This window comes from Populus alba, chromosome 14, assembly GCF_005239225.2.
Source record: "Populus alba chromosome 14, ASM523922v2, whole genome shotgun sequence".
Classification (NCBI taxonomy): domain Eukaryota; kingdom Viridiplantae; phylum Streptophyta; class Magnoliopsida; order Malpighiales; family Salicaceae; genus Populus; species Populus alba.
In genome coordinates this window covers 7,587,148-7,610,023 of record NC_133297.1, presented here as the reverse complement: position 1 = coordinate 7,610,023, position 22,876 = coordinate 7,587,148, and the positions used below count along the sequence as shown (strand labels likewise).

General features: G+C 33.7%; 2 protein-coding genes across 9 annotated transcripts; both read left to right on the top strand.

Annotated features, from left to right (window-relative positions):
• The first annotated feature begins 7,846 nt into the window (after positions 1–7,846).
• LOC118041518 (histone-lysine N-methyltransferase ATX3) lies at positions 7,847–17,456 on the top strand. 7 transcript variants are annotated; one of them, XM_073404542.1, is made up of 25 exons: positions 7,848–8,136; positions 8,325–9,191; positions 9,286–9,341; positions 9,418–9,610; positions 10,872–10,994; positions 11,083–11,151; positions 11,253–11,321; positions 11,421–11,512; positions 11,629–11,721; positions 12,006–12,141; positions 12,833–12,902; positions 13,005–13,104; positions 13,256–13,380; positions 13,756–13,901; positions 14,220–14,324; positions 14,549–14,613; positions 14,749–14,962; positions 15,106–15,192; positions 15,342–15,401; positions 15,486–15,575; positions 15,739–15,825; positions 16,043–16,168; positions 16,321–16,395; positions 16,946–17,046; positions 17,144–17,456. In XM_073404542.1, the coding sequence occupies exons 2-25, from the start codon at positions 8,328–8,330 to the stop codon at positions 17,232–17,234; spliced, it is 3,237 nt and encodes a 1,078-aa protein (XP_073260643.1). In that variant the 5' UTR covers positions 7,848–8,136; positions 8,325–8,327; the 3' UTR covers positions 17,235–17,456. The 7 variants fall into 7 exon arrangements, with proteins under 7 accessions (XP_073260645.1, XP_073260643.1, XP_073260642.1 ...); XM_073404541.1 differs by having other exon boundaries at positions 8,304–9,191; XM_073404543.1 differs by having other exon boundaries at positions 7,848–9,191; positions 15,345–15,401.
• Positions 17,457–18,406: 950 nt separating this feature from the next.
• Positions 18,407–22,779, top strand: LOC118041891 (probable F-box protein At3g61730). 2 transcript variants are annotated; one of them, XM_073404545.1, is made up of 8 exons: positions 18,407–18,559; positions 19,380–19,579; positions 19,677–19,721; positions 20,843–21,007; positions 21,135–21,182; positions 21,454–21,624; positions 21,894–22,001; positions 22,205–22,779. In XM_073404545.1, exons 1-8 carry the CDS (start codon positions 18,429–18,431, stop codon positions 22,285–22,287), a joined length of 951 nt encoding a protein of 316 aa, XP_073260646.1. In that variant the 5' UTR covers positions 18,407–18,428; the 3' UTR covers positions 22,288–22,779. The 2 variants fall into 2 exon arrangements, with proteins under 2 accessions (XP_073260646.1, XP_073260647.1); XM_073404546.1 differs by lacking the exon at positions 18,407–18,559 and adding an exon at positions 18,631–18,787.
• Positions 22,780–22,876: the final 97 nt, after the last annotated feature.

Sequence of the window (22,876 nt, the reverse complement as noted above, 5' to 3'; positions counted from 1 at the left end):
GCCCAACGTGGTCTCATTTTAAACCAATACACCCACAGATTGCAACACACGAGAAAAATAGGAGCAAAAAAAAATATAGTAGGATGATCCTAAGTTAAGATGGTTTACTTGGATCATGTACGGAGAATTATGATTGGTGTTTTATGCATGGATCAATAGCGGCGTTTTTATTCCCTTTTTAAGTTTTTGTCTTTAAAAAAAAAAAAACATTGTAAAAATACTAAAATATCACGAAACGATGATTATTTAAAGCACATGGATCCACTTGTACAGGAGATAACTTTCATACCATCTAATTTATAATAAAAACTTGTGAAAGTATTCGATGGATAAAATTTTTTGAGTATAGGCACTCTGGTTAAAAAAAATCAATAGAAAAAATCAAGGAAGACTTTTATTTTATATTCTATTTATATATTTTTTTACACTTATATCAGTATATTTGTAAAGCATTTGAATAAATATACTTGATTTATCAAATCCTGCACTCAAATACAAAAAACATCACTATAAAATCTCGAATAAAATAACAAAAAAATATCAATTTATAAAATTAAAAAATAATAATAAAAAAGCAACGATCAAATATGATAGGAAGAAAAAAAACTAAATGAACATAAATCTATAAAAAAATTAATTTTAAAAAATATATCAAATAAAATAAATAGTAATTAAAATAATTAAGACCAAGTCTGATATATATAAAATAAATATGATAAAATTAGAAAAAAAAAATTAATTCTGTAAATTATTTTAAATAAAATAAATAGTAATTAAAAGAATAAATATTATACGCAGAGAAAAAACAAACTGAATGATTGTATTGATTTTTTGGAGTGTTATGCCAAGAAATTGAGGCTAGGAGAGAAAAATAAGAAAAACAATTGTTGACATAAAACAGGTGGTCAATAAGCTGCAAGCACGCCCGAGCATGGAGTGGTAGACATCTTGGCGCTTGCAATGTGCACGGATAAGTTTTTTTATTAATTATATTTTATTTTTATTAAAATATTAGATTTTTATTTTAACAACTTGATTATAACTTAAAAATCAAGATAATAAAAATAAATAAATAAATCCTAAAAACGTGTTAATTTTTTTTTTGCTTTTAAGAATAGATTAGTTATGTTATTATACTTAAAAAAATATGAATAACTTGAGTTTTTTTTTTATCAATTTGATAATGATTAATGAATTCTGTTAAAATATTGTATCATCCTTAATGGCTAGGGTAATAATTTTGATTGATAAAGTAAAATAATTATTATATTGTTTCTAATTCATGGTATAATATATTAAATAAATATATGTGCATAATAAAACACGATCTTCTTTAATTTTTTGGACAGCACATGGATCTCTCTCTCTCTCTCTCTCTCTATACACACACACACACACACACACACACACACACACACATACATACTTGCCTCACCTCAAAAGTAAAGAAGCGAGTTTTCTCCTCGTAAATAGAATCCAAACCTCATATCAAGTTGCAAAAACAATTCCCGCGAGCACTGGTCGTGCGACGGACTACTGTTCGGAGAAAAATGTAAATAATACTTAGCTAGGTGGTAAATAGATTTATTCCTATATTATCATTTAAGAGGAGGGAGTGTTTGGCATGATTTTTATTTTTTTTTTAGATGTTTTTTAAAAGTATTTTTATTTTTTAAAAATTAAATTAATGTTTTATAATGCTTTTGATATAATATCAAAAAAAAAATATTAAACAAAATTCATTTCAATACAAAAAAACTATTTTAAAAAATAATTTACGCTCTCACCTTAAATCTCATGTTCTAAAAGGGTTGGAATAAAAAATTAAGTGAAGCATCGGTTCACGTTCACACACGAGTAACAAGTTTAGTGCATGATAGGAAGACAAGTACTATGGAAAGATATTCTAGCTGGCTATGTGACTTATATTTTTTATTAAAAAAATATATTTTTTATGTAAAAAAATTTCAATTATAAATTAAAATGTTCATAAATATATAATTAAATAAATCAATATTTTATTAAATTAATAACTAATATTAAGATATTTGATCTAACAATAGATTAATTGTAGAAGAAAAGTTAAAAGGAATAGACATAAAGATTAATGTTTTTTAAAAAATAAAAAGTTGAAATTAAAATTTAAAAAAAATGAAAAAAGGTTAATATATATTAATTTTTGAAATTTTAATTTTAATCATGAGACTGAGATCAAACCGTATAAAATTTTTTAAAAAAAATAAACATAAATTAGATTATTTAGTTTACCATAACAAAAGTATACATATGAAAACATATACACCAGAAAATCAACATATATATTGGAAAACCATAATCTGAATTTATCTCCACATTATCAACTCATGATGAAATATAATTAATCCATAATAAAACCGAAGATTATCTTAATTGTCGTCTCTTGAGTTGAAAAAACATGTATGGATTCTATTGAAAAATTACTGCAAAAACTGATCAGATTTTTTTTTTGTGGGTTGGTAAAAACAGTGGATTCAAACTTCAAGCTCGCCAAAAATCACAATAAAAAAAAAAAAAACTTTAAAATTCATTATTGAAAAAAAAAAAAAAAACGAAGGACAAAAGGCACATAGCATGGTTGATGATGGATGGACACCATCCTCTAACAAAAATGAGCCTCGTCCCCATCCCACATTCAACGGCCTTCATTCACCTCCACAAAAATTCACTGCTTCTTTTCATTCTTTCAACTATATCCAAGCGAATTGCTCAACAATTCACCACAAAAAGCCATTTTTTGCCAATCTCTTGTGCCTATAAAACATTTCCCTCCCCACGCATCCTTTTCTACCCCATGCATGTTGATTTCTCCTGATGCTAGCACAATAAGATTTCTAGGAACACCTGTATATACCCCTCAACAACAACTCACACACTTCACCAAAAAACTCAACCATTTCAGAGCACGGGCGCGTATATTCATAAATAGACCGCTTACGCATGTAAAACATAAAAATTAATGTCGGATAATTAACAGAGAATGATAATGTATGGATCAGCATCAAGGTTTTGATCAATGCAGGAAGCATGGTGGCAACCAAGGGATACGTAAAGTAGAGGGATGCAAGAATTAAAATGTCTGGAGAAGTACATTTGTTGTAGGAGAGGTTGCGACAGTCGTAATGAAATAACTCAAAACAAGGACAGGGCCCTCTCCCTTACTTTCACCCCCATACTCTGGCATCCATTGCTACAACCTTCTATCTCACTCTGATCGGACCTTTTGCTCTATATTGTCATCATTTCCATGTCAATTCACACAGTATTCAAAATAAATTATAACTATCCAAATAAACTCCTGATTGGTAGATAATGAAAACGTGTTTTAGATTTCAAGCCAGAAAGTAAGAAAACTAAACCGATTCATTTTGTGGAGTTTCTAAAGGCATATTCGTGGTCGTTGACAACTGGAGAGCCTCTGCAGGACAGGCAAAGTGGGTACGAGAAGTCAATCATCACAGTCCCCGGATCCACCGTTCCGTCCGTGTCCTGATGCGTGTACTCGGTGGGTTCGGGAAACTCCTCTGTCGGGCCGCCACAAAAGCGGTTCAAAAGAAGACGAGTAGTTTGATGCGTGTCGGGATGTGAGTGGAGGGAGGTTGAGACACGCAAAAACGTGGAGAAGAGGTTGGAGGAGTGGAAGACGGGAGAGGAGGGGAGGAGGTTGGAGAAGATTGCGGAGTCGTTCGTTTAATGTGAAGGCGCGATGAAGGGAGTTTATGAAGTACCGACTAGTAACGTCCTTCAACCTGTATTTTTAAAAAATTTGAATTATTTTTTTAAAAATAATGTTTTTTAATGTTTTTCTATTATTTAGATGCAGTAATATAAAAAATAATTTCTAAAAATTAAAAAAAAATATTATTTTAATATATTTTTAAATAAAAAATATTTTAAAAAATAAAAATACACTTTCAAACCTGCTCTAGTAAAAGTTGCGGGCAGGGTCTTGTTCGATTTTATTTGTTTGGGCTAGGGACTCGGCAAAGGATAAACAAAAAGGCCTGTATTAGGCCCGACCCACCACTCAATAAAGTTTTGATTTTAGGAACAATTTATCCCGTTTTCGAAAATTATAGAGGCCGGAATAAAAATCAGTGAAAAAGCTAAAAACAAAATTCAAATCCGAGAAAATTATTCTGAATCTACTGATATTTTAGAGCGGCAACTTTTTTAAAAAAATTATATTTTACAACCAATAACACTTTATTTATTCAGTAAATTACGAGCAAACCCAGTCAACGAAAAATTTTAAAAAATATATTATTGTTAGTTTAATATCAAAAGTACACCTATATTTATTTATTTTTTTCTACTACCATTGTTTTCCCAGACCAAAACCTAGGAACTTGCAATCTCCAAAACACACTTGTAATTGGTTTCATAATCCTTTGTAAATTATTACAGAGGAAAAGTTATTAGACCGAAAGAACATGATCCTTTAAACCACCATTGGAACTCACGTAGAACCATCACAGAAATCACAAGCATAATATTAATCACTCATTTTCAACCACCACGTACCTAGATTTATTACCCTCCCTTACCACATCACCACAAGAACCGACCCGCCAACTCCCCTCTTCGGTTCTGACTCTCTTTAACCATGATTACTGCCATTGAAATCACCGGCCCCAAAAGACCAATTATCACGTCATTAATTCAAATCATCTTCACCCGTACGATACATGTATGTCATTTAAAAAAGCAAGATCATTTTTCATCATGAATCAAGGTAGTAGCATTTCGGTTTTGATTTTCAGTATTGGGTTTATGTTGCATGATGCATGCAAGACAGAGTTTCTACTGTTTGGATCTTGTTTTGAAGGGAGATAGGGGATAGTTGTTCCGGAGAGATAAAAGAGAGGAGATGGTATTTTAGGGAAAGAAAATAGACGAGGTGAGAGAGGGGAAAATGAGAGGAGAGAGAATGAACGAGAAGAGAGAGACAGAGATGAAAAGGGAGGAAAAGGAAAAAGGTTAAAAAAATCATGGATATTTTAGTCTATTCATTCAAATTGCTTGGTATATAAAGTGCGGAAATAATATGTAGCCAACGCATTTTTAAAATATTTTTTAATTAAAAATATATTAAAATAATATTTTTTATTTTTTAATATAAACATATGAAAATTATCTAAATATATAAAAAATATTAATTTAAAATAAATAATAAATAATATAAAATTTAACATTTTTTATAATTACTTTTAAAATATAAAAACAGAACTATTTTTAAATGCCCCTCCCAGTTAAAAAGTAATCAATCTTGTCTCTTCTCCCAGCACCAGACATCAGATTGGTACTGGAGCATTGATTTTGAGTTTTTTTTTTTTAATAAATAAATCATGAGAACCATGGCACCGTTTTGCACCGCCTTCAATAAAAATTTATTTAAAAAAAAAAAATAATTAATTTTATTTTTATATTTTGGATATAAAAATAATTTTAAAAAAAATAAAAAAAAAATATTAATTTCATATATTTTAATATAAAAAATACTTTAAAAAATAATTATAATCATATTTTTAAACAGACACCCAAAAAAAATACAGGGGAGCCGATCCCGATCTGAAAAGGCAGATGATCAAGAAAAAAAAATAGATCAAGTTGTTAGGAATTCGTCACATCATAAGCGGTTAAGATAATGTTATGTAATCTGTGACAGTTAAAACTTTGAGAGAACAGGATTGTGTTATCATCTCTTCGCTCTGTCAGATATTTTCTGAAAACGCATTTTGAGAGTGTTTGGCATTGTGTTTGGAACTGTGTTTCGTCAAATTTTGAATTTTTTTTTTTTTATTAAAATTGAGTTTGGTTTGTACTTTTTGGATCGTTTTGATGTGCTAATATAAAAAATGATTTTAAAAAAATGAAAAAACATCATTGACATGCTTTTCGATACGAAAAGCTATTTGAAAAGCAACCGCTACCACACTACCAAAATGAACGAAAAAAACCAAATTAAGGAAAGCTTTTACTGCACTTTTCAATCAACCTTACTGGTGTACTGGTTATTTCATCTGTGTTTTGCTGTGGATAATTTGTTTTTCAGTAAAAAAATAAACATGCAAGTTTTTCTAATGTATTTTTTAATAAAAGTAAAAAGCCATAATTAATTTTTTTTACATGTATTTAATTAAATAAATAAATAACTATTTACATTAATAAATGCAAAAAATTAAAATATTAACATGTCTATTCAACTTGTTTTGTTTTAAATCAAGTAATGTTTTTTGTCCAGCATGAAAAAATAAATGCTTAGGTGTTGTGAATATATTTTTTGATATTAAAAAAATAATAATTATAAATTAAAAAATTAATAGTTACATGTAATAAAATAAAACGAGTGTAAAAGAAATTGTTAATTCAACAACATGTGTAGAATGGAGTTCATTTTAACATGGTAAAAAAATAAAACAATATTGAAAATGCATTTCACTGTACTATAATTCTCTAAACCAAAAAAATATAAAGGTATTGTTTATACTAAATTAAATAAATTTTAAGATATATGAACAGATAAAATAAAAAAACCCTGCTATTATCATTCAAATTCTAAAATAAAAGGATAACTAATCTTATAAAAGTAGAAGACACAATATTCAACATCAACTCTTCCCTTTAATGCATGCCATCTATTTTAAAATTTAAAGGATAATTTTAATTTTTAAAAAACAAATTTTATTTACATAGAATATTAAAAAATTATAGATAAATTAGAGTAATCTATTTGAAATATAAAACACATACAATATATAAAAGAAAAAAAATATTTATTTTAAAACTACTAAATAAAAAATTTAAAAATTAAAGAGAATGAACATTTATTTAAATATGAATTAAAGAGATTATTTAAAAAATATATAATAAAGGTATCAATAAAAAAAATAGAAAAAAGGAGGACGAGTGCTTTTGCCTAGCCTGTTTTGAAAATGATTACTTGACTTGATCTTTCTAATAAGTGAATTCAATTCATTGTCAAATCCACGATTTATGTTGTGCACTTGACTGCATCTGATAACTTTTTGTTTTTAAAAATAATTTTCAGGGTTTTTTTTTTTATACATACACAAAACAACAAAAAAAACAATATTTTTTTTTTAAAATAAAAAAAGGGGTAACTAGTGGGACTAAAATAAAACCCAAGCTTATTTTTTTAAAAAATTGATAAAGAACAGACCTTTCTTATGCAAAATAATAAAAAAAAAACTTTAAAATATATATAAAAAAGATGAATTAATATTTTTTTCAAGTTTAAAAGGTTGAGATTATTATAGTTAGAAAACCGAATCTAACTTGTGGGGTTAAAATTCAAACTAAATAAAATTTTTAAAAAATAAAAAAAGAATAATTGACCCTGCACATTTCTTTAGAAAACCAAGTTTACTCTTCATCCAACAAATGAACAAACCCCACAAAGCTCCATTCAAAACTCAAAATATAAGATAATATTATTTTAATTCCTTATAATAAAATAATTTATTTTTTGCACCTTTACCAAACTACAAAACACTATCTAAATTTCATTTGCAATCTCCAGGAAGTAAAGCCATGTAATTCATATTAAAAAAAAAAAAAAAACCATTCCTACGAAAGAACGCAACAGAAACAGCATATCTCGTTTCCACCCTCTCAAATTTTCAATTTCGCGCTCGCCACGAAAAAATTGCAAAGTCTCCCTCCTTTCCAGTTCGCACCCCAATCTTTGGAGCCAAATCACGGTCTCAACCAGCTGGTCCCACCGCCACTTCTCTTTCAAAATTAAAAAAAATAAACATCACTCCTACTACTATATAAAAAAAAAAACTTTAAATTTTAATAATCCTTATAATCATGTACCTCTAATTCCTTCTATCCTCCTGAACAATTACCCCGGCATATCTCTCGTGTCCTCCACGCAGCTCCGGTTTCTCTCTGCAATCTCCACTGGCTTTTAAATCAATTCCGTTTTCCCTGAGAAATTCAATATTCGCTGTCTCATATATAAAATTGAATACTCGAATTTCAAAATTTTGTTTCGAATACTCTCCTCGCCTTTTCTTCTTCTTGCGCCCTTTCCAACAACAAAAAAAGCGATAAGGAACGTCTGATTTCTCGGTATCTACCTCTTCACTACCTCAATTCAAATTCTAGGGTTTACAGTTTCACTCAAACCAGTAAAATCGAATTGAACGATTATTCACTCATTCAAAATTGAAGTGTATATAGTTCAATTCATATGCATTAGATTCAAATTTTTTTTTCCGTGTCTGACGTGAAATTAGGGTTTCGAATCGAGTTTTCAGACGATGATAATAAAACAATTCATGAAAGGCGAAATGCGGCGGCGCAACATAGGAGACGTCACACTTAACGAACTCGACGAGGAGGAGAATTTTGAATATGAATTGATTCCTAAGAAGCGAAAGTTGAATGGATACAATTCAAATCCAATGGGTATGTATAGTGAATTTGATGATTTTAGCAGTGGTCCAGGTTCTTTTTGCAGCGTAGGATCGTACTGGGCTAATGAGGCTCAGTCTTACTCGAAGAAGAGATTGAAGAACCAGAGCTTGGCGAGCTCTCGAAAGCCGATATCAAGATCTTATCGAGGGCGAGTGCAAATACTTCCTTCGAGGTTTAACGATTCGGTTGTGGATATGTGGAAAAACGAAGAATGTAGAATTGATGACACTGATTTGGAAATAGGGGGTGATGAATTTGTAGACAGCGAGGATTTTTACAGTGAGAAATATAGATATAATAGTAAATTTGGTTTCGGAAGCTCTCATTCCTATCCATTTTATGGCTTTGAAGGGCATGGACAAGTGGGTCAGTTCGGGTGTAACAATTTTCACTATAGAAAAGGTAGCAATAAGAAGTTTTTGAGTTCGGGTAATCCATTGATAGAAGATGGAGTTGTGCCAAGATATGGGTATACAGGTTTGGATAAATTGAGAAGGGAAAGAGCTAAAAAAATGAAGGATGTTTACAGACCAGAGGATTTTGCTTTGGGTGATATAGTTTGGGCTAAATGCGGGAAGAGATACCCATGGTGGCCAGCAGTTGTGATTGATCCCATCCTGAAAGCTCCTGATGCGGTACTCAGTTGTTGTGTTCCTGGTGCTCTTTGTGTTATGTTTTATGGATACTCTAAAAATGGAACGCAAAGGGTAAATTTCTCTTGCCTTTTTTCACGTTTCTCTCACAGGAGTTTCTATTGCTTAGTTCGTTTGGTGCAAGTTAATGCTTAATGGTAATGTGCAGGACTATGCATGGGTGAAACAGGGGATGATATTCCCTTTTGCAGAATTCATGGACAGGTATTTAGATGATCATATTCAATTGGTGTTATTATAAGCTCTCAGGGAACTTTTTGTTAATTCTCTGTTTCTTCAGATTTCAGGTGCAGACTCAAATGTTCAAATGCAAGCTGAGTGATTTTCAGGCGGCACTAGAAGAGGCAATTTTAGCAGAAAGTGCAGGCATGGGCAGCATCAGTGCGGAAATACCATATCCTGAAGCTTATCCCACCCGACTCCAGGAAGCTAGCTGTTCAAGTCAGGATCTGGACTTCTACACTCAACAACAGGCAAGTTTCCTTTTTCTCTTCTCTGTCCTTTCTTCCAAATTCTAGTCGATGGTCTTGAAGGATTTCATGCAGCTCTGGGAAATTATGTAGCATGAGACAAATATAATCTTATATCCCCTACTTGGTCTGCCATGGTTGAGCTTTCTGATATAGAAGGTCATTTGTTTGGTTAGTTTGTTGTTTGTTCTAGCTTCTTGTTTCGTTGTCTGTTTGTGATGGAATTTATTATTTCTGAATGCTAATGAACATTGGGAGATCAGATTCATTGTTTAGAGAAGTTCTGTCATTAATTTTCCTTGCTATAATAACCACATACGTCTTACTATAATCTTAACTGGAAGCATCCAGAATCAATAAATATTTGGATGAAAAATATTGTTGAAACTGCAGCTTTTTTATTGCATAAATATTGCATCAATTTTAGCTAAAAATCAAGACTGAGAAAATACTGATGAAGATGGAAAGGACTGGGACCAATGTCTTAACAGCTGTGAAAACCATCAAACTGGAATTGCAAATAAGTGAACTCTATGTCATATTATGGTGCAGAAATACGAGCTCTGTCTTCTACTAATTTCATCATCTAATTTTTCTCTTCTAAAATGCTGAGACCATAGACTTAGCACATGTCTTGATAGTTTATTTTGTGTTCGTTTCATCTTCTACCTTGTATATGCTGTAAGATATACAACCTCCAGTGTTAAGGAATTTTTTTCCTCTCTTCCCAAAACCAAACAATAATGGTTCTGTTTTAATGCAATGAAAGTCTGAAGTTTCTTGGTTCTATATGTTGGCAGTGGGTTTCTGTTAGCATAAGAAAACACATTCAATTTTTCCTTTGAGCTGCCTGTTGACAATCTGTCCTCACACATCTATTGGTGCTATGCAAAGTGGTGGGTCATGTACACTCTTTGCTGGTGTGATTAGAAATGTAGTTCTGGGAATTTTATTGAACGACTTAGGTGTTTAAATGTTTTAGAAACAAAATGCTCCTCTGATTAGTGGATTTTGTTTGCACATTTTAATTATCATATGAGTTAATCCTGTCATGCCAGGTGCTGCAAACTTGTCTGATTCAATCTGCATGACTGACAAAAATTATATTGTTTTTTTGTTTGCATACATTCGATGCTAAAATGCTATTTCTGGTATATATAATGGAACTTTGAATTTGCTCTCTAGATATTTTTTTTGTCCTGGAAACTCTCTTACTGCCTTTGGATTTTGACTTCTAATTTCATCTTGTGAATCAATTGTTCAGGATGCATGTTACAAGGACATGAGATGCTGTGATGGCTGCAATCTAATCTTGCCATGCAAAACTTTGAAGAAAAGAAAAAGATCAACATTTCAAAGTGAAATTTTATGCAAACATTGTGCCAAGGTTCATGACAAATACCTCCTTTTGATTATTTTTTGTTTGTATAATTATATCCTTTTTAAAGTGCTAATTGCATGCCTGTTTTTTACAGTTAAGAAAATCAAAGCAATATTGTGGCATATGCAAGAAGACCTGGCATCATTCTGATGGCGGGAACTGGGTAAGATTATTAATAGTATTTGAATTAGGTTTATACTGTTCTTTTGGTAAAACAATCAAATAAATTTTGGTATATGTTGGAATTAAAATTTCATGTATTAGGTGTGTTGTGATGGCTGTAATGTTTGGGTGCATGCTGAGTGTGACAACATTTCCAGCAAACTTTTCAAGGTGTGTCTACCATATTATAGTCTAATACATTCTGTTATCTCTTATGTTAGTTTGTGTTCATTCAAAGGTGGAGGCTAATTGATTTGTTATGGTTTGAAGGATTTGGAGGATATTGATTATTACTGCCCTGACTGCAAAGTAAAGTTTAAATTTGCACAACCAGATTTAGAGAGAAGAAAGCCTCCAGTCAAGTATGCTGCTCACTTTGTTTTTCCTAATTCATATGTGATTTTTAAATTTGACACCACGAATTTATCATGGATTTTTTCCTGGGAAATTTTAATCCCAATGATGTCATTTGAATCAGGTCAATAGGAAACAGTGGACAGGCTGTACCACTAGACAAGGTAACAGTTATCTGCAATGGGATGGAAGGAACATACATTCCAAAACTTCATTTGTAAGCCCTGTAAACTTTGCAAAAATTATGGATTGTAGCCTCTCTTCTCTCTCTTTCATTTTTGGGTTGCTATATGTATGTTAAAGGGATGTTGCAAATTGTGACTGTAACAGTTAGTTTGAAGTTCAAATATTGGTATTGTTAAATTAATCTGATTTAGTTGTGTTAATAGGGCAATGCTGGTTAATTTTGTGGTAAACATATATTTGGTGGATTTTGTTTTTTTTTAATCCTTATCTAATATAACAATCTCATCAACTTTTTTCCTTTCCCTCTATTTCTAGAATTGAGTGCAACTGTGGTTCATGTGGGTCACGGAAACAAGCACCAAGTGAATGGGAAAAGCACACGGGGTGTAGAGCTAAAAAGTGGAAGCACAGTGTGAAAATCAAAGACACAATGTTACCACTGGCACAATGGGTTTGTACTGGAACTTGTCATTTTTCTTAATTGGCATCCTAATTTCTAAAGTTGCTATTTTTTAACAACACAGTACAGGATATGCCATTTACATATATGTTAGCGTGCTCAATTCTGCTCACATTTCTCTAATTCTGGTGCCAATGCATAGTTTACTTTATCTAATGCTGTGCTTTTTCTTGAAAGCATTTAAAGAAATTGCTCAAAAAGAGGAGCATATAAAGAAAAAAGAAGAGGAATAATAGAGAATTGAGTATATCCTTCATTACATAGCCTAAAATTTTGACTAATGGTGGTAGAAATTTAATTTGTTTATTAAATACCCTGTCAAAGACTAACCTTGAGAACCTTTTTGTGATTTTTGTTGATTACGGTGCAACATCTGAAATGCTAGTTATCTTATAAATGATATACGATGACAGTAAAGTAATTTAGCCCCATAGATGGTATCATATTGGTAAGTGGTAACCACCTTAGGATCCTTTCCTGGGCCCAGTTTTGTGATTCTACAACAAACCAGTTTCTTGAACTGACTAGGAAAAACCAGTGTTCCAAGCTTGTACTTCAAATATAATCTCGATTGTTGTTGGATTTTCTTTTATTTTCTTTCCTTTTTATCTTCTTTGTTGGGGTGAATGAATCTTACACGTCCTTATTATTAAATTTTCCATGAACAATATCTATTGTGCAGATTGCTGAATATAATGCAAGTGTAGATCCTCTAAAGTTAGATAAGCAGATGCTACTTGCTTTGTTGGAAGGTACATATAACTTACTACCTTTTCTTTTGGTTTAGTGGGAAGAAGTGGGTGCTTTACTGGGTTAATTGTGAACAACATGAATTTTTTATTTCCTTTGAACAGAGAAGTATGAACCTATATATGCAAAATGGATATCAGAAAGATGTGCTGTTTGTAGATGGGTTGAAGATTGGGATGATAACAAAATTATGATCTGTAACAGGTAATGCCCTCACTCATTGATTTCTTTGTGTCTGTTCAGTATTATTTGGGTGGTCAATGAAATTAAGTGTTGCTTTAAGTTAAAAAATGAATTGTGTACTCAATTACCATTGCCCGAGACCTATTTTTCCTTTTTTAAATTTTATTTTCAGGTGTCAAATAGCTGTCCACCAGGAATGCTACGGGGTAAGGAATGTTCAGGATTTTGCTTCATGGGTGTGCAGAGCTTGTGAAACTCCTGATGTTGAGAAGGAGTGCTGCCTTTGCCCTGTAAAAGGCATGTTCTCTTGCATTATGTTTTGATCGATCTTAGTAATGTACCTGTGGTTTGTGAAAGTCATTGAATGACTGAATTTCTGATTTGGTTAGCCTTTTCTTGACAAAGAAAGGAAATAAATACTATTCTGCCGCTGAAAAATAATTTACTGCCTGAATTTTGTACCCTGGAATTTGACAGGTTGATTCCAGTACAGAACAAAAAATGAATCTGATTATTGATTATTTGAATCAAGTTTTTTGCACTGCTGCACCAAACTACCAAAGGCATTCATCTAAAACAATATTATTTAGTGACCTTTTTCTGCTTTCATGCTGTAAAGCTCACTGTAATTCAATGCTGGTTTGTTCTTATATTTGAAACATACTTCTGTAGGTGGTGCTCTCAAGCCAAGTGATATTGAAACACTGTGGGTTCACATCATATGTGCTTGGTTTCGACCTGAAGTTGGTTTCTTGAACCATGAAAAAATGGAACCTGCCACTGGAATTCTTAGAATTCCATCAATGTCGTTTATGAAGGTATGTTATGATCTGAACAATCAGTTAGAAGTTTCCCGCTCTGGTTTTTTAAAACAAACTTTTCTTACATGCTTAGGAACGGGAATTGTCTCCCTTAATTCTGTAGCCTATATTTTCACTTGTCCAGAGTTTAAGAGGATTCTAATTTTGGTAAAGGGGGTGCTATTTCTTTAGTCATTGAAGACCAAGGCTTTTGTATGATATGGTGATTAAATTGTTTTTCAAGTTGTTTTTCTCCAGATTGATTCTCATTTACTTGCTATGTTGTTATACAAATAAGAGTGCTTATGGTCTAACTCTATTTTATTTGCATGCCAGAGGTGTGTTGTCTGTAAGCAGACCCATGGTTCGTGTGCCCAGTGTTGCAAGTGTGCCACCTATTTTCATGCAACGTGTGCCTCAAGAGCAGGATATTTCATGGAAGTAGGTTTTTCTGAAACTGTTTTTAATACTCGTGAATAAAACTTGTTCCTTTTATTTTCTGTTTAAGTGTCTGGATTTCATATTTTGTACTGTGCCATATCTTTCCTGGTGCTTGTATGTTTCTATATTATTTAGTAAATATTCCTTATGTAATTTTTATATTGAAATTTTTGAGAATAGACTGTACCAATTACTTTTGTTGATCTTGCGCCTTGGACTTTCAGTTGAACTGCACAGAGAAGAATGGTGTGCAAGTCACAGAAAAGTTAATATATTGTGCTGTTCACAGGTTAGAGCTTTTGCCCCCATCTATCATTTGCGTCTTCATTTTATCATATTCTTTTTTCTCCTAATTGGAATAGAGAATCTTATCCATCTTTGTTTAATTTGGATGTTGTGTCATCTTACTTTGGTTCTGTTGCAGGAAACCAAACCCAGATTATGCTGTAGTCGTGCGAACACCTTCAGGAGTTTTCTCTGGCAGAAGCTTGCTTCGGAATCAGAATGGGTGCTTGAGGGGTTCAAGGTTGGTTTCATCTAAGAGAGTGGAACTTCCAGAACCCTCAACCACAGGGAGTAATGAATTTGAACTTCTCTCTGCTGCAAAGTGCCGTGCTTTTAAAAGAACAAACCATAAGGTGATTTATCTAGGAACCTTTGCCGCTTTTGTTTTGCTTTCCTTTCCACCTTCTCTGTATTTTTCATCAAGATAGTTTGTTTTTCATTCAGGCCAAGTTTATCTGTCCTTTTTATCTCACAGATATTTTCTCCTGTTTGGCAGTGGTCTGAAGGAGAGCCAATATTCCATCGATTGATGGGACCAAGACATCATCCTTTATGTTCAATTATTAACCTGAGCACCTATAAAGTAATGATCTTGTCTTGGTTGGAAGGTTTTATTTCTTTTAAATAGTTCAACAGAAAACCAAGAGGAAAAAAAATGATTTTGGAACTTCATGATCCATCCTTTTCGTTGTTTTGGTTGGCTAACTTTTCAGTATTTGCTTTGTCTTCTAGCAGGAAACTGAAGATTCTACAGTTTTCTCTTCATTTAAAGAACGCCTTTACCATTTACAGGTCCCACCATCCTTCACATGATATAGTTTTTTTTTCTACTGGATATGATTGTCAAATTCAATTAACATCTATTTATGCTTTCAGAAAACTGAAAATCATCGGGTGTGTTTTGGTAAATCTGGTATACATGGATGGGGCCTCTTCGCCCGCAGAAATATTCAAGAAGGAGAAATGGTACTTAATTTATATGTTTGGTCTGTTTGTTATGTTTTTAGAGCATCAATTGTTTTGTATGGCTGGACTTTAAAGTATCTCTCGTGTTTGACTTCCCTGGAAGTAATGCTTTCTCAATATTTGGTTTGCTTCTTTTCTTGTTTAACAAAACACCTTTCTCCAGGTCATTGAGTATTGTGGAGAGAAGGTAAGGCGGAGTGTTGCTGATCTGAGAGAGGCACGGTACCGTTTAGAAGGCAAGGATTGCTATGTGAGTTTCTTGATTTTATTTGGTCTGTATGCACATGACTGCTCATATTTCTTGGCACAGTTTTTGTTATATTACTTAGAAAGTGTAATTGCCAATTTTCCTCTTCTTGTATCCTGAAAAACTTTAATCTTGGACCCTGCCGAGTTGTTGATAGGCAGATGACCAAGTGGTTGATGATGGGGATGTAGTCTGAATCAACATGTCCCATCTCTTCCAGGTCCATCACAAGGGAAATGAAAGCCAAGAGTTGCATATCTGGTATCAAAGGAGAGCTATGGGCAAATTGAACTTCTCTGAACTATTTCGAACAAATTATGGAATAATAATATTTAACATAGTTTTGGTGTGTTTAGCACTGGCAGAAGATGCCACACTTTCCTTTTCCATCATTTTCCTTTTCTTTCTTTTTGGCCTAGTACACAGCTGAACATATTGTAAAAGGGAAAGAACTGTATTGTTGGTTTTTCTTATGGTTCAACCAACTATTTCTTGCAGCTCTTCAAAATCAGTGAGGAAGTTGTAATTGATGCAACAAATAAGGGGAATATAGCACGATTAATCAATCATTCGGTAAGTGCAGAACCTGTATTTCACCTGAAACTGGATCTAAAAATACCTTCCTTTTTTTAGCTTTTGTATTGGTGACTTTCATGTTTCTGTTTATCAGACATATGCAAGCCCATGTTTATAGAACAGTTCATAGTGAAATACTTGCACAATCCAGGTAGTCCGCCAAGTACCTGGGAAGTTGGAAGCACACTTATTTTTAACTCCCATGGTGTTGTCCACTATACCCTTTGACTTGGAAAAGGAAAATGGATCGTAGCTGTCAGATTTGATGACCACTGTGACACTTGCCAAGTTAAAAATTGGTCTTTGGTTTACTTGTTCTTTAAAACCTAATATATATGATATTGATTGTAGAACCTGAGTTCAGAAGTTCAACTAGGTTTACCTTGGTCAAGTTGTGCAAATTAGTGTCCTGACTGTGTTTTCTGTTCATGGTTAAAAACAAGTTCTATTTTTATCCTTGTGTGTTATACAATTAGGCATTTGTTTTAGCTCTTCATACTATATCTCTTCTACCTTAATATGAAGTGCTCAACTGCTCCTATTGCAGTGTATGCCCAATTGTTATGCAAGGATTATGAGTGTGGGTGATGTGGAGAATCGGATCGTTCTCATTGCCAAGACCAATGTCTCCGCCGGTGACGAGCTAACGTATGCTTTAATGGATCTCTCTTTCTCTCTCTATCGTCACTGGTCCTGGAATATTTAATTTGGGTAATTAACGCGTGTTTAATTTGTGCATGGACAGGTATGATTACTTGTTTGATCCAGATGAGCATGATGAGCTGAAAGTTCCTTGCCTCTGTAAAGCTCCCAATTGTCGGAAGTTCATGAATTAAGGCTAGCCATTTTCACTTTCCGATGTACTGCATGGACGCATCAGACTCATATTCTAACCTGCAATGAACCTGTAATTTAATTCATTTATTTACTCTGACAACCATCCAATCTTTTGTAGCTATAAAATGTAAATTCACAGGCAGTTTGGCTGGTGGCCTTTTTTCCCCCCTCAACAGTTGCTGTTAAATTTCCCGCATTGCAACATTAAAACCTTACCTTCATTATCTGGTTTCAAGTTTCAACCTCGTTTCTCTCCTGCAAGGGTTAGGTTTGAATCTGATTCTTACTCGTGTAATGAGCAAGCATGGTGCTAGCCCATTACTAATCCATTCAGTATTTTTATTTTTTTTCATTTGAGAGGCCAAATGATGGAACAAAATGAAAGCAAGGGTAGCTACTAGCTATTAGCTGGAAATGAGGCGTGTTTTAGTGCAAGTATGGTGGCGAACCAAATCTAAAGAAATCTGATGATTGCGATTTAGGGTTGTAACGATGACCCCAATAGCTCATGCCACTCTATAGAATCAATGGCGGTGTCACTGCGACTATACTGGATGAGAAATGCTTATGGAATGGGAGCTGTCCATGACGGCAGTCAGCATGCAAGTTTACTGGAAATGGAGGATTAAACCTAACGGATTCTGTATGTCTAGCAAATTACACTGGCTTCTAAGAACCCAGGTGGAGCCCAAAAAATCTAATGCTCATGCCCTCGATTGAAAATTTGAAATACAAACAAATATACCTAAGGTTCTGTAGCCGAAATTTCTCCTACAAGAAGAAAGAGGCTCCCCAGCCCACGACATTGACTGGACGTTTCCGAGTAACAACGAAATAAGAAAGAGGACATTAATCTTATATATAATTTTTTAAAATAATATAAAAAATTCAATGATTTTCTTTTGGTAAGTGAATTCTGTAAAATAATTATATAAAATTAATTCTACGGAAGAAACCGTAAAAAAAAGAAAGAAAAAAGAAAGGTGGTGTTCGCAATTCATGGGCTTAAAATAGACCCCCCTCACATTTAAATGGGCCAAACTAGTTGGGGCCCATCAGCTAGCACTTCAAAGTTCAAATTTATTTTTAAAATGGAAAGAAATGGTTGGTTACTCAATTTCAAGCAGTGAGAAGTTCGCGCGTCTATAATAAATAGACCAAACAGTACGAGCCATTTCTACTAAACCATTTCAATGGAAGAAGAGAGTTCACCGAGAAATATTGAGAAAATGAAAATGAGAAAGCGATTGAGAAGAGAATCTACGATTTGCAGTTGCAAATCTCCTCTTCCACAAAACCAAAACTCTCGTTGCTCTTTCAGTTGGTACTCTCTCTCTCTCCCTCCCTCAGTTCAAATTTCAGCTTCATTTTCGAACACGGATTTGTTTGCTTCCTACTGTATTAACTCTGAGAAATTAGGTCAATACTAATGAAATCTTGATTTTATTTTTATTTTGAAGTTATTATTCAAATTTTACTGTGATACTGATTTATAGCTGATTTGAGCTGCGTTTGATTTTTTGAAGTAGCTTTGAAATTTGAGTTTGAAGTAGTAAGTGACTTTGCTTCCTTTTATTTTTTATTTTTATGAAATAATTAAAGATTAATTATGCTTAAAATCAAGTGTATGATACTGTAAATTTGAGTTACTTCTTGTTTGCTAGATCGCAGAATTTGCTGATTCTGTTTCAAGAACGAAAATCAAAAGTTGTAGAAATTGTAGAATCTGAACTGCATTTTCTTCTTTAAATCGAACTATATTTCGGTTTTACATTGTTTTCTTGGATCTTTCTAAGCTAAGTGCTGTTTATTTGGATTCTTAACCACTGTTTGGCAGCTGAGAAAATGAAAAAGAAGAAAATGAAAATGAAGTTTGAATTTCGTTTTTCCTTTCTAGTTGTTAAGGAAACAAAAGTCTAACACGTAACTTAAGAATTTGAATATTTTTATTTTCTCAGATTTTGAGATTTGTGTACGAAAATTACAGTTTCAATCATTTATTGATCACACTTTCTCAGCCGCCAAACAGATCCGGATCGAGTTTGAATTTGTTTTTAGGTTTCGAAATTAAAGACCAGATTTAAGTTTCGTGAAAAAATATTTCTGGCAATTACTTATTTTGTTTTGATCTTCAATTGAGAAAGGTATGAAGTGGATCTATGGACAGAGGTAGCTAAGTTTTTGGACGGGAAGTCTCTGGTGAAGCTGGCTGCGACTTGCCGATGGTTCCACAGCGTCATCATGCATGACAGCGTATGGAAGTTTGCTTGTTTGCGTGATCTTCAAGTCCCAGCCCCATGCCAAGTGGCATTCAAGTGGATCAAGCTCTATGGTTCACTAGCTGGTAATTATCAGACCCCTTAGTTGTTGAGCCTTTTTTATTTAGTTTGAATTATTGAACAGTGTGACAACATTTGATTGGTGATGGACTGGTTTTGCAGATGGGAGTCACTCGTACAAGTTCCGTGACAATGAGAAGCACATTGGTAATTTTTTTCTCTCTTTCTTTGGTTGGTCTTTTAGCTGTTCATGGGGGGTATTTCCAATCACTTGTAGGACTGTTTTTTTAAGAGATTAAATAGTCTCTTTGAGCTCAAAATACGTGGTGAAGATTATGAGCTTTTTAATTTCGAGTTCACTTGACTTTCTTTCCTGTAATGGTTTAAATTTAAAAGCTAATGCTTAGTTCAGTATGAGCTCCTAATTTGTTAGTCAAACAAGGAAATATACCACTCTTTCGCTTTTTTATCAACTCATGGGCCATTGTAATTCACTGTATGAAATGTTCCATTCAACCCTGTCAGAGTAGTGTGCTTATATTTTGATGAGGCTGCCGAATACTTTCTAAAGATTATGGTATTCTCAAGGATGCAATAAGATGGAAGATGCAAGGGATCGAGACCTGCAAAACAAGTTGTTTTCTAGGTTAGGAGACCGTAAAACACTTAAGTTAACATGAATGATGGAGAAAAATAGTCTTAACAGACTGTTGTGTGTATTTGCAAAGCAAAATTTAAAAGATACAAATATAAAGTTATTTTATGAAGAAGAAGATGACTTACTTTGGGGTTTAAGGTTGGATGTGTCCATGCAAGGGTAGGATGTTAAATTTACCCAACACCTACAGTTTTAAATTACTTGGGGACAAAGACCCAGAGTGAAAATGACCCTCGGAAAAAGATATCCAAGTTCTGGGTTTGTGCATATGGGTGCAGTAATCGAATCCTTGTGGATCAACCTCGTTTGGGATTTGGTTTCATAAATGAAGTCTTATCCTGTAGAGACTACGGTCTAATTTGATAATAGTGGAGCAGTGGGCACTTGATATGCCAGAGCTCTATTTGGGCCTTAAGCACCAAGGTGAACTTCAAGATCCATCATAGTTGTAGACTTAGGTTTTATGTGGGCCTAATTTCGAGCATTGGGTCATGAGCTCAGAGTATAAACTCCGGCTCATCCTATCTGTAGTCAACTTTGTATATTGTACATAACATATTAGAGTTATTTTTAATAGGGACGCAATTGAATATAAAAAAAGTACATTATAATTGCATCAGTAGACTTAAAACCTTATTCACGGTATGCTGTTCTTTTATGGGACAATCAGATTGGATGAGGATTGGCGCATTTTTCTTTGACTCCCAAGTAGCACTCTTGTCCGAGAGGCTCAGCTTGCCATTGAAAATAATTAACAAAGACAACGTGGAGAAGGCTCTGGAATCCAGTGGAGCTTGTGTGCTAAGTAACATAAAAAAAGGGATCTGGATAGCAGGTAACTTTAATTCGATTCTTTCACCCTACCAGTGTTCGTTCTGAACACATTTTTGTTAGGAAAGATATAACAAATTCTGGATGACAAGCCAACTAACTTTACATGACAAAATTGCCGATGTCTCCAGATCTCCAGCTTGTTCGATGCCCTGTTTGTGAACTCGATACATGTGAGGGTGAGTTCAAATTACTTTACTGGCTAGCTACAAGAGTTCCAAATTATGAGTTTCCTTTAAGAATCATTCGGTAAATGTAGCATGTTATTTGGTGTAGATGTTCATCTACTCTACTTGAATTACAGGCCTACTGTGCAGAACCATTAACAAAATGACTGAATTTTGGACTAAAAAAGTGCCATGCAGATAACTGTCTGTTGCATTTATTTACCTTGTTGTTGTAAACAAAGAGGGTATTCAATACTTGAAGAAAAAATGCTCTCCTATACAGGAACAATGCAGACACTAGAAGTAAGGAATATGGAGCTGTTTCTGTGTGACGGATTCCAGAATGCGAGCTGGGACTATGAGCTGATTGGATCCTATAAAATCGACAAGTCTGTAGATGCAGCTTCTGGTGGCATTTTTGATCTCAAACACATAAAGGACCGCGCAATGGCTGGTAATACTTCAATTGTAATAAAACGGAATTCTTTCTTGAAGCTTTCCCCTGTCAACACTTTGCTATCCATTTGGGTTCTGTTTTTAGTGAAATCTTATCAAGTAGAGGTTAAAGGGTGCTTGCATGTTCTCTTGATTTTTAAAATATAGGATTGGCCATACCACTTGTTCTGGCTTCTTATTTGAAATTTGGGTTCCAACCTGAGCTTTATCAGCCTAGAGGTTCACGGTTCTTGATATGATGTATATATACTAAATTGGAATTGGCAGGTGTGTTTAATCTCAAGTCATGGGCAGGAAAACCCAGTGATATGCAGCCAAAGGCCATGATCACTTTCCATTCAGTTGCAATCCGCACCAATTTACAAGAAAATCAAGGTGAGGCCTCCCAAGCTTTATATAATTAGAACATCCATAATCTTGCCCTTGTACAGGTTGTTGTCAGCCATGGCAACAATCGCAATCACTTCAATTACATCCCTGCGTCTGTTCTTTCTGATTTTGAGGATTCACACAAACAGAACTGCTAATTTCTTGCTATTTCCTTGGGTCTATCGATCCCTGTTTCTCTGGGGAAGCAGGGCTTCTTACAAAGTACTACGCGATGAGAGCTGGACCTGAAGGAGAAGTAGTTTCAATTAGAATCTCTCAGCAGCTTGCTTAGTCCAGTTCCAGTCACGCATATCTTATACTCCAAAATCTTGCATTCTTCTCCACAGCAATAGCAATGCATTCTTCTCCACAGCAATAGCAATTGCAATGCTGTCATTCAAATACGTAGTTGACCAAGCGCAATGGGTTTGGTGTAGATTCGCTGGTTTTTCATTTACACTCGGTTGCTGCTTCATTGGGACAATCTACTAGATAACGGCCGGCCTTTTGGCTTCCTTGTAATCTTGATTGTTAATATTCTGAAGTTTTGCAATGACCGAATGTTCATAAAAGTAAAAAAAAATAAATACAGAAATCTATATATTTGGGTGAACCGCTCAGGCTACGAGCTAAATTCAACTTTAATTTATACACGCATGTAAAGTCAACGCATAAAACTCACTTTCATTTTCTGACCACCCAGTGTTAGTTTAGCGGTGGATGGGTTTGTAAGCCTAATTCAGAAAGGCACGTCTTAATGTTTTTCCTGAACAGTGTCAACTCTCGACTTAATTAAGAAACGATGGATGGGGTGCGCCTAGCCCACATATGGTCAAGATTTTTATATGGAAACTAAAGGCTCCTCCGTTAACACTGGCCAT

Coding starts and splice junctions, on each gene's coding strand:
- LOC118041518 (XM_073404542.1), top strand. CDS start 8,328: ATGATAATAAAACAATTCATGAAAGGCGAAATGCGGCGGCGCAACATA. Junction 9,192..9,285: donor CTAAAAATGGAACGCAAAGG/GTAAATTTCTCT, acceptor GGTAATGTGCAG/GACTATGCATGGGTGAAACA. Junction 13,902..14,219: donor CATCAATGTCGTTTATGAAG/GTATGTTATGAT, acceptor TTTGCATGCCAG/AGGTGTGTTGTCTGTAAGCA.
- LOC118041891 (XM_073404545.1), top strand. CDS start 18,429: ATGGAAGAAGAGAGTTCACCGAGAAATATTGAGAAAATGAAAATGAGA. Junction 18,560..19,379: donor TCTCGTTGCTCTTTCAGTTG/GTACTCTCTCTC, acceptor CAATTGAGAAAG/GTATGAAGTGGATCTATGGA. Junction 21,625..21,893: donor AAAGGACCGCGCAATGGCTG/GTAATACTTCAA, acceptor TGGAATTGGCAG/GTGTGTTTAATCTCAAGTCA.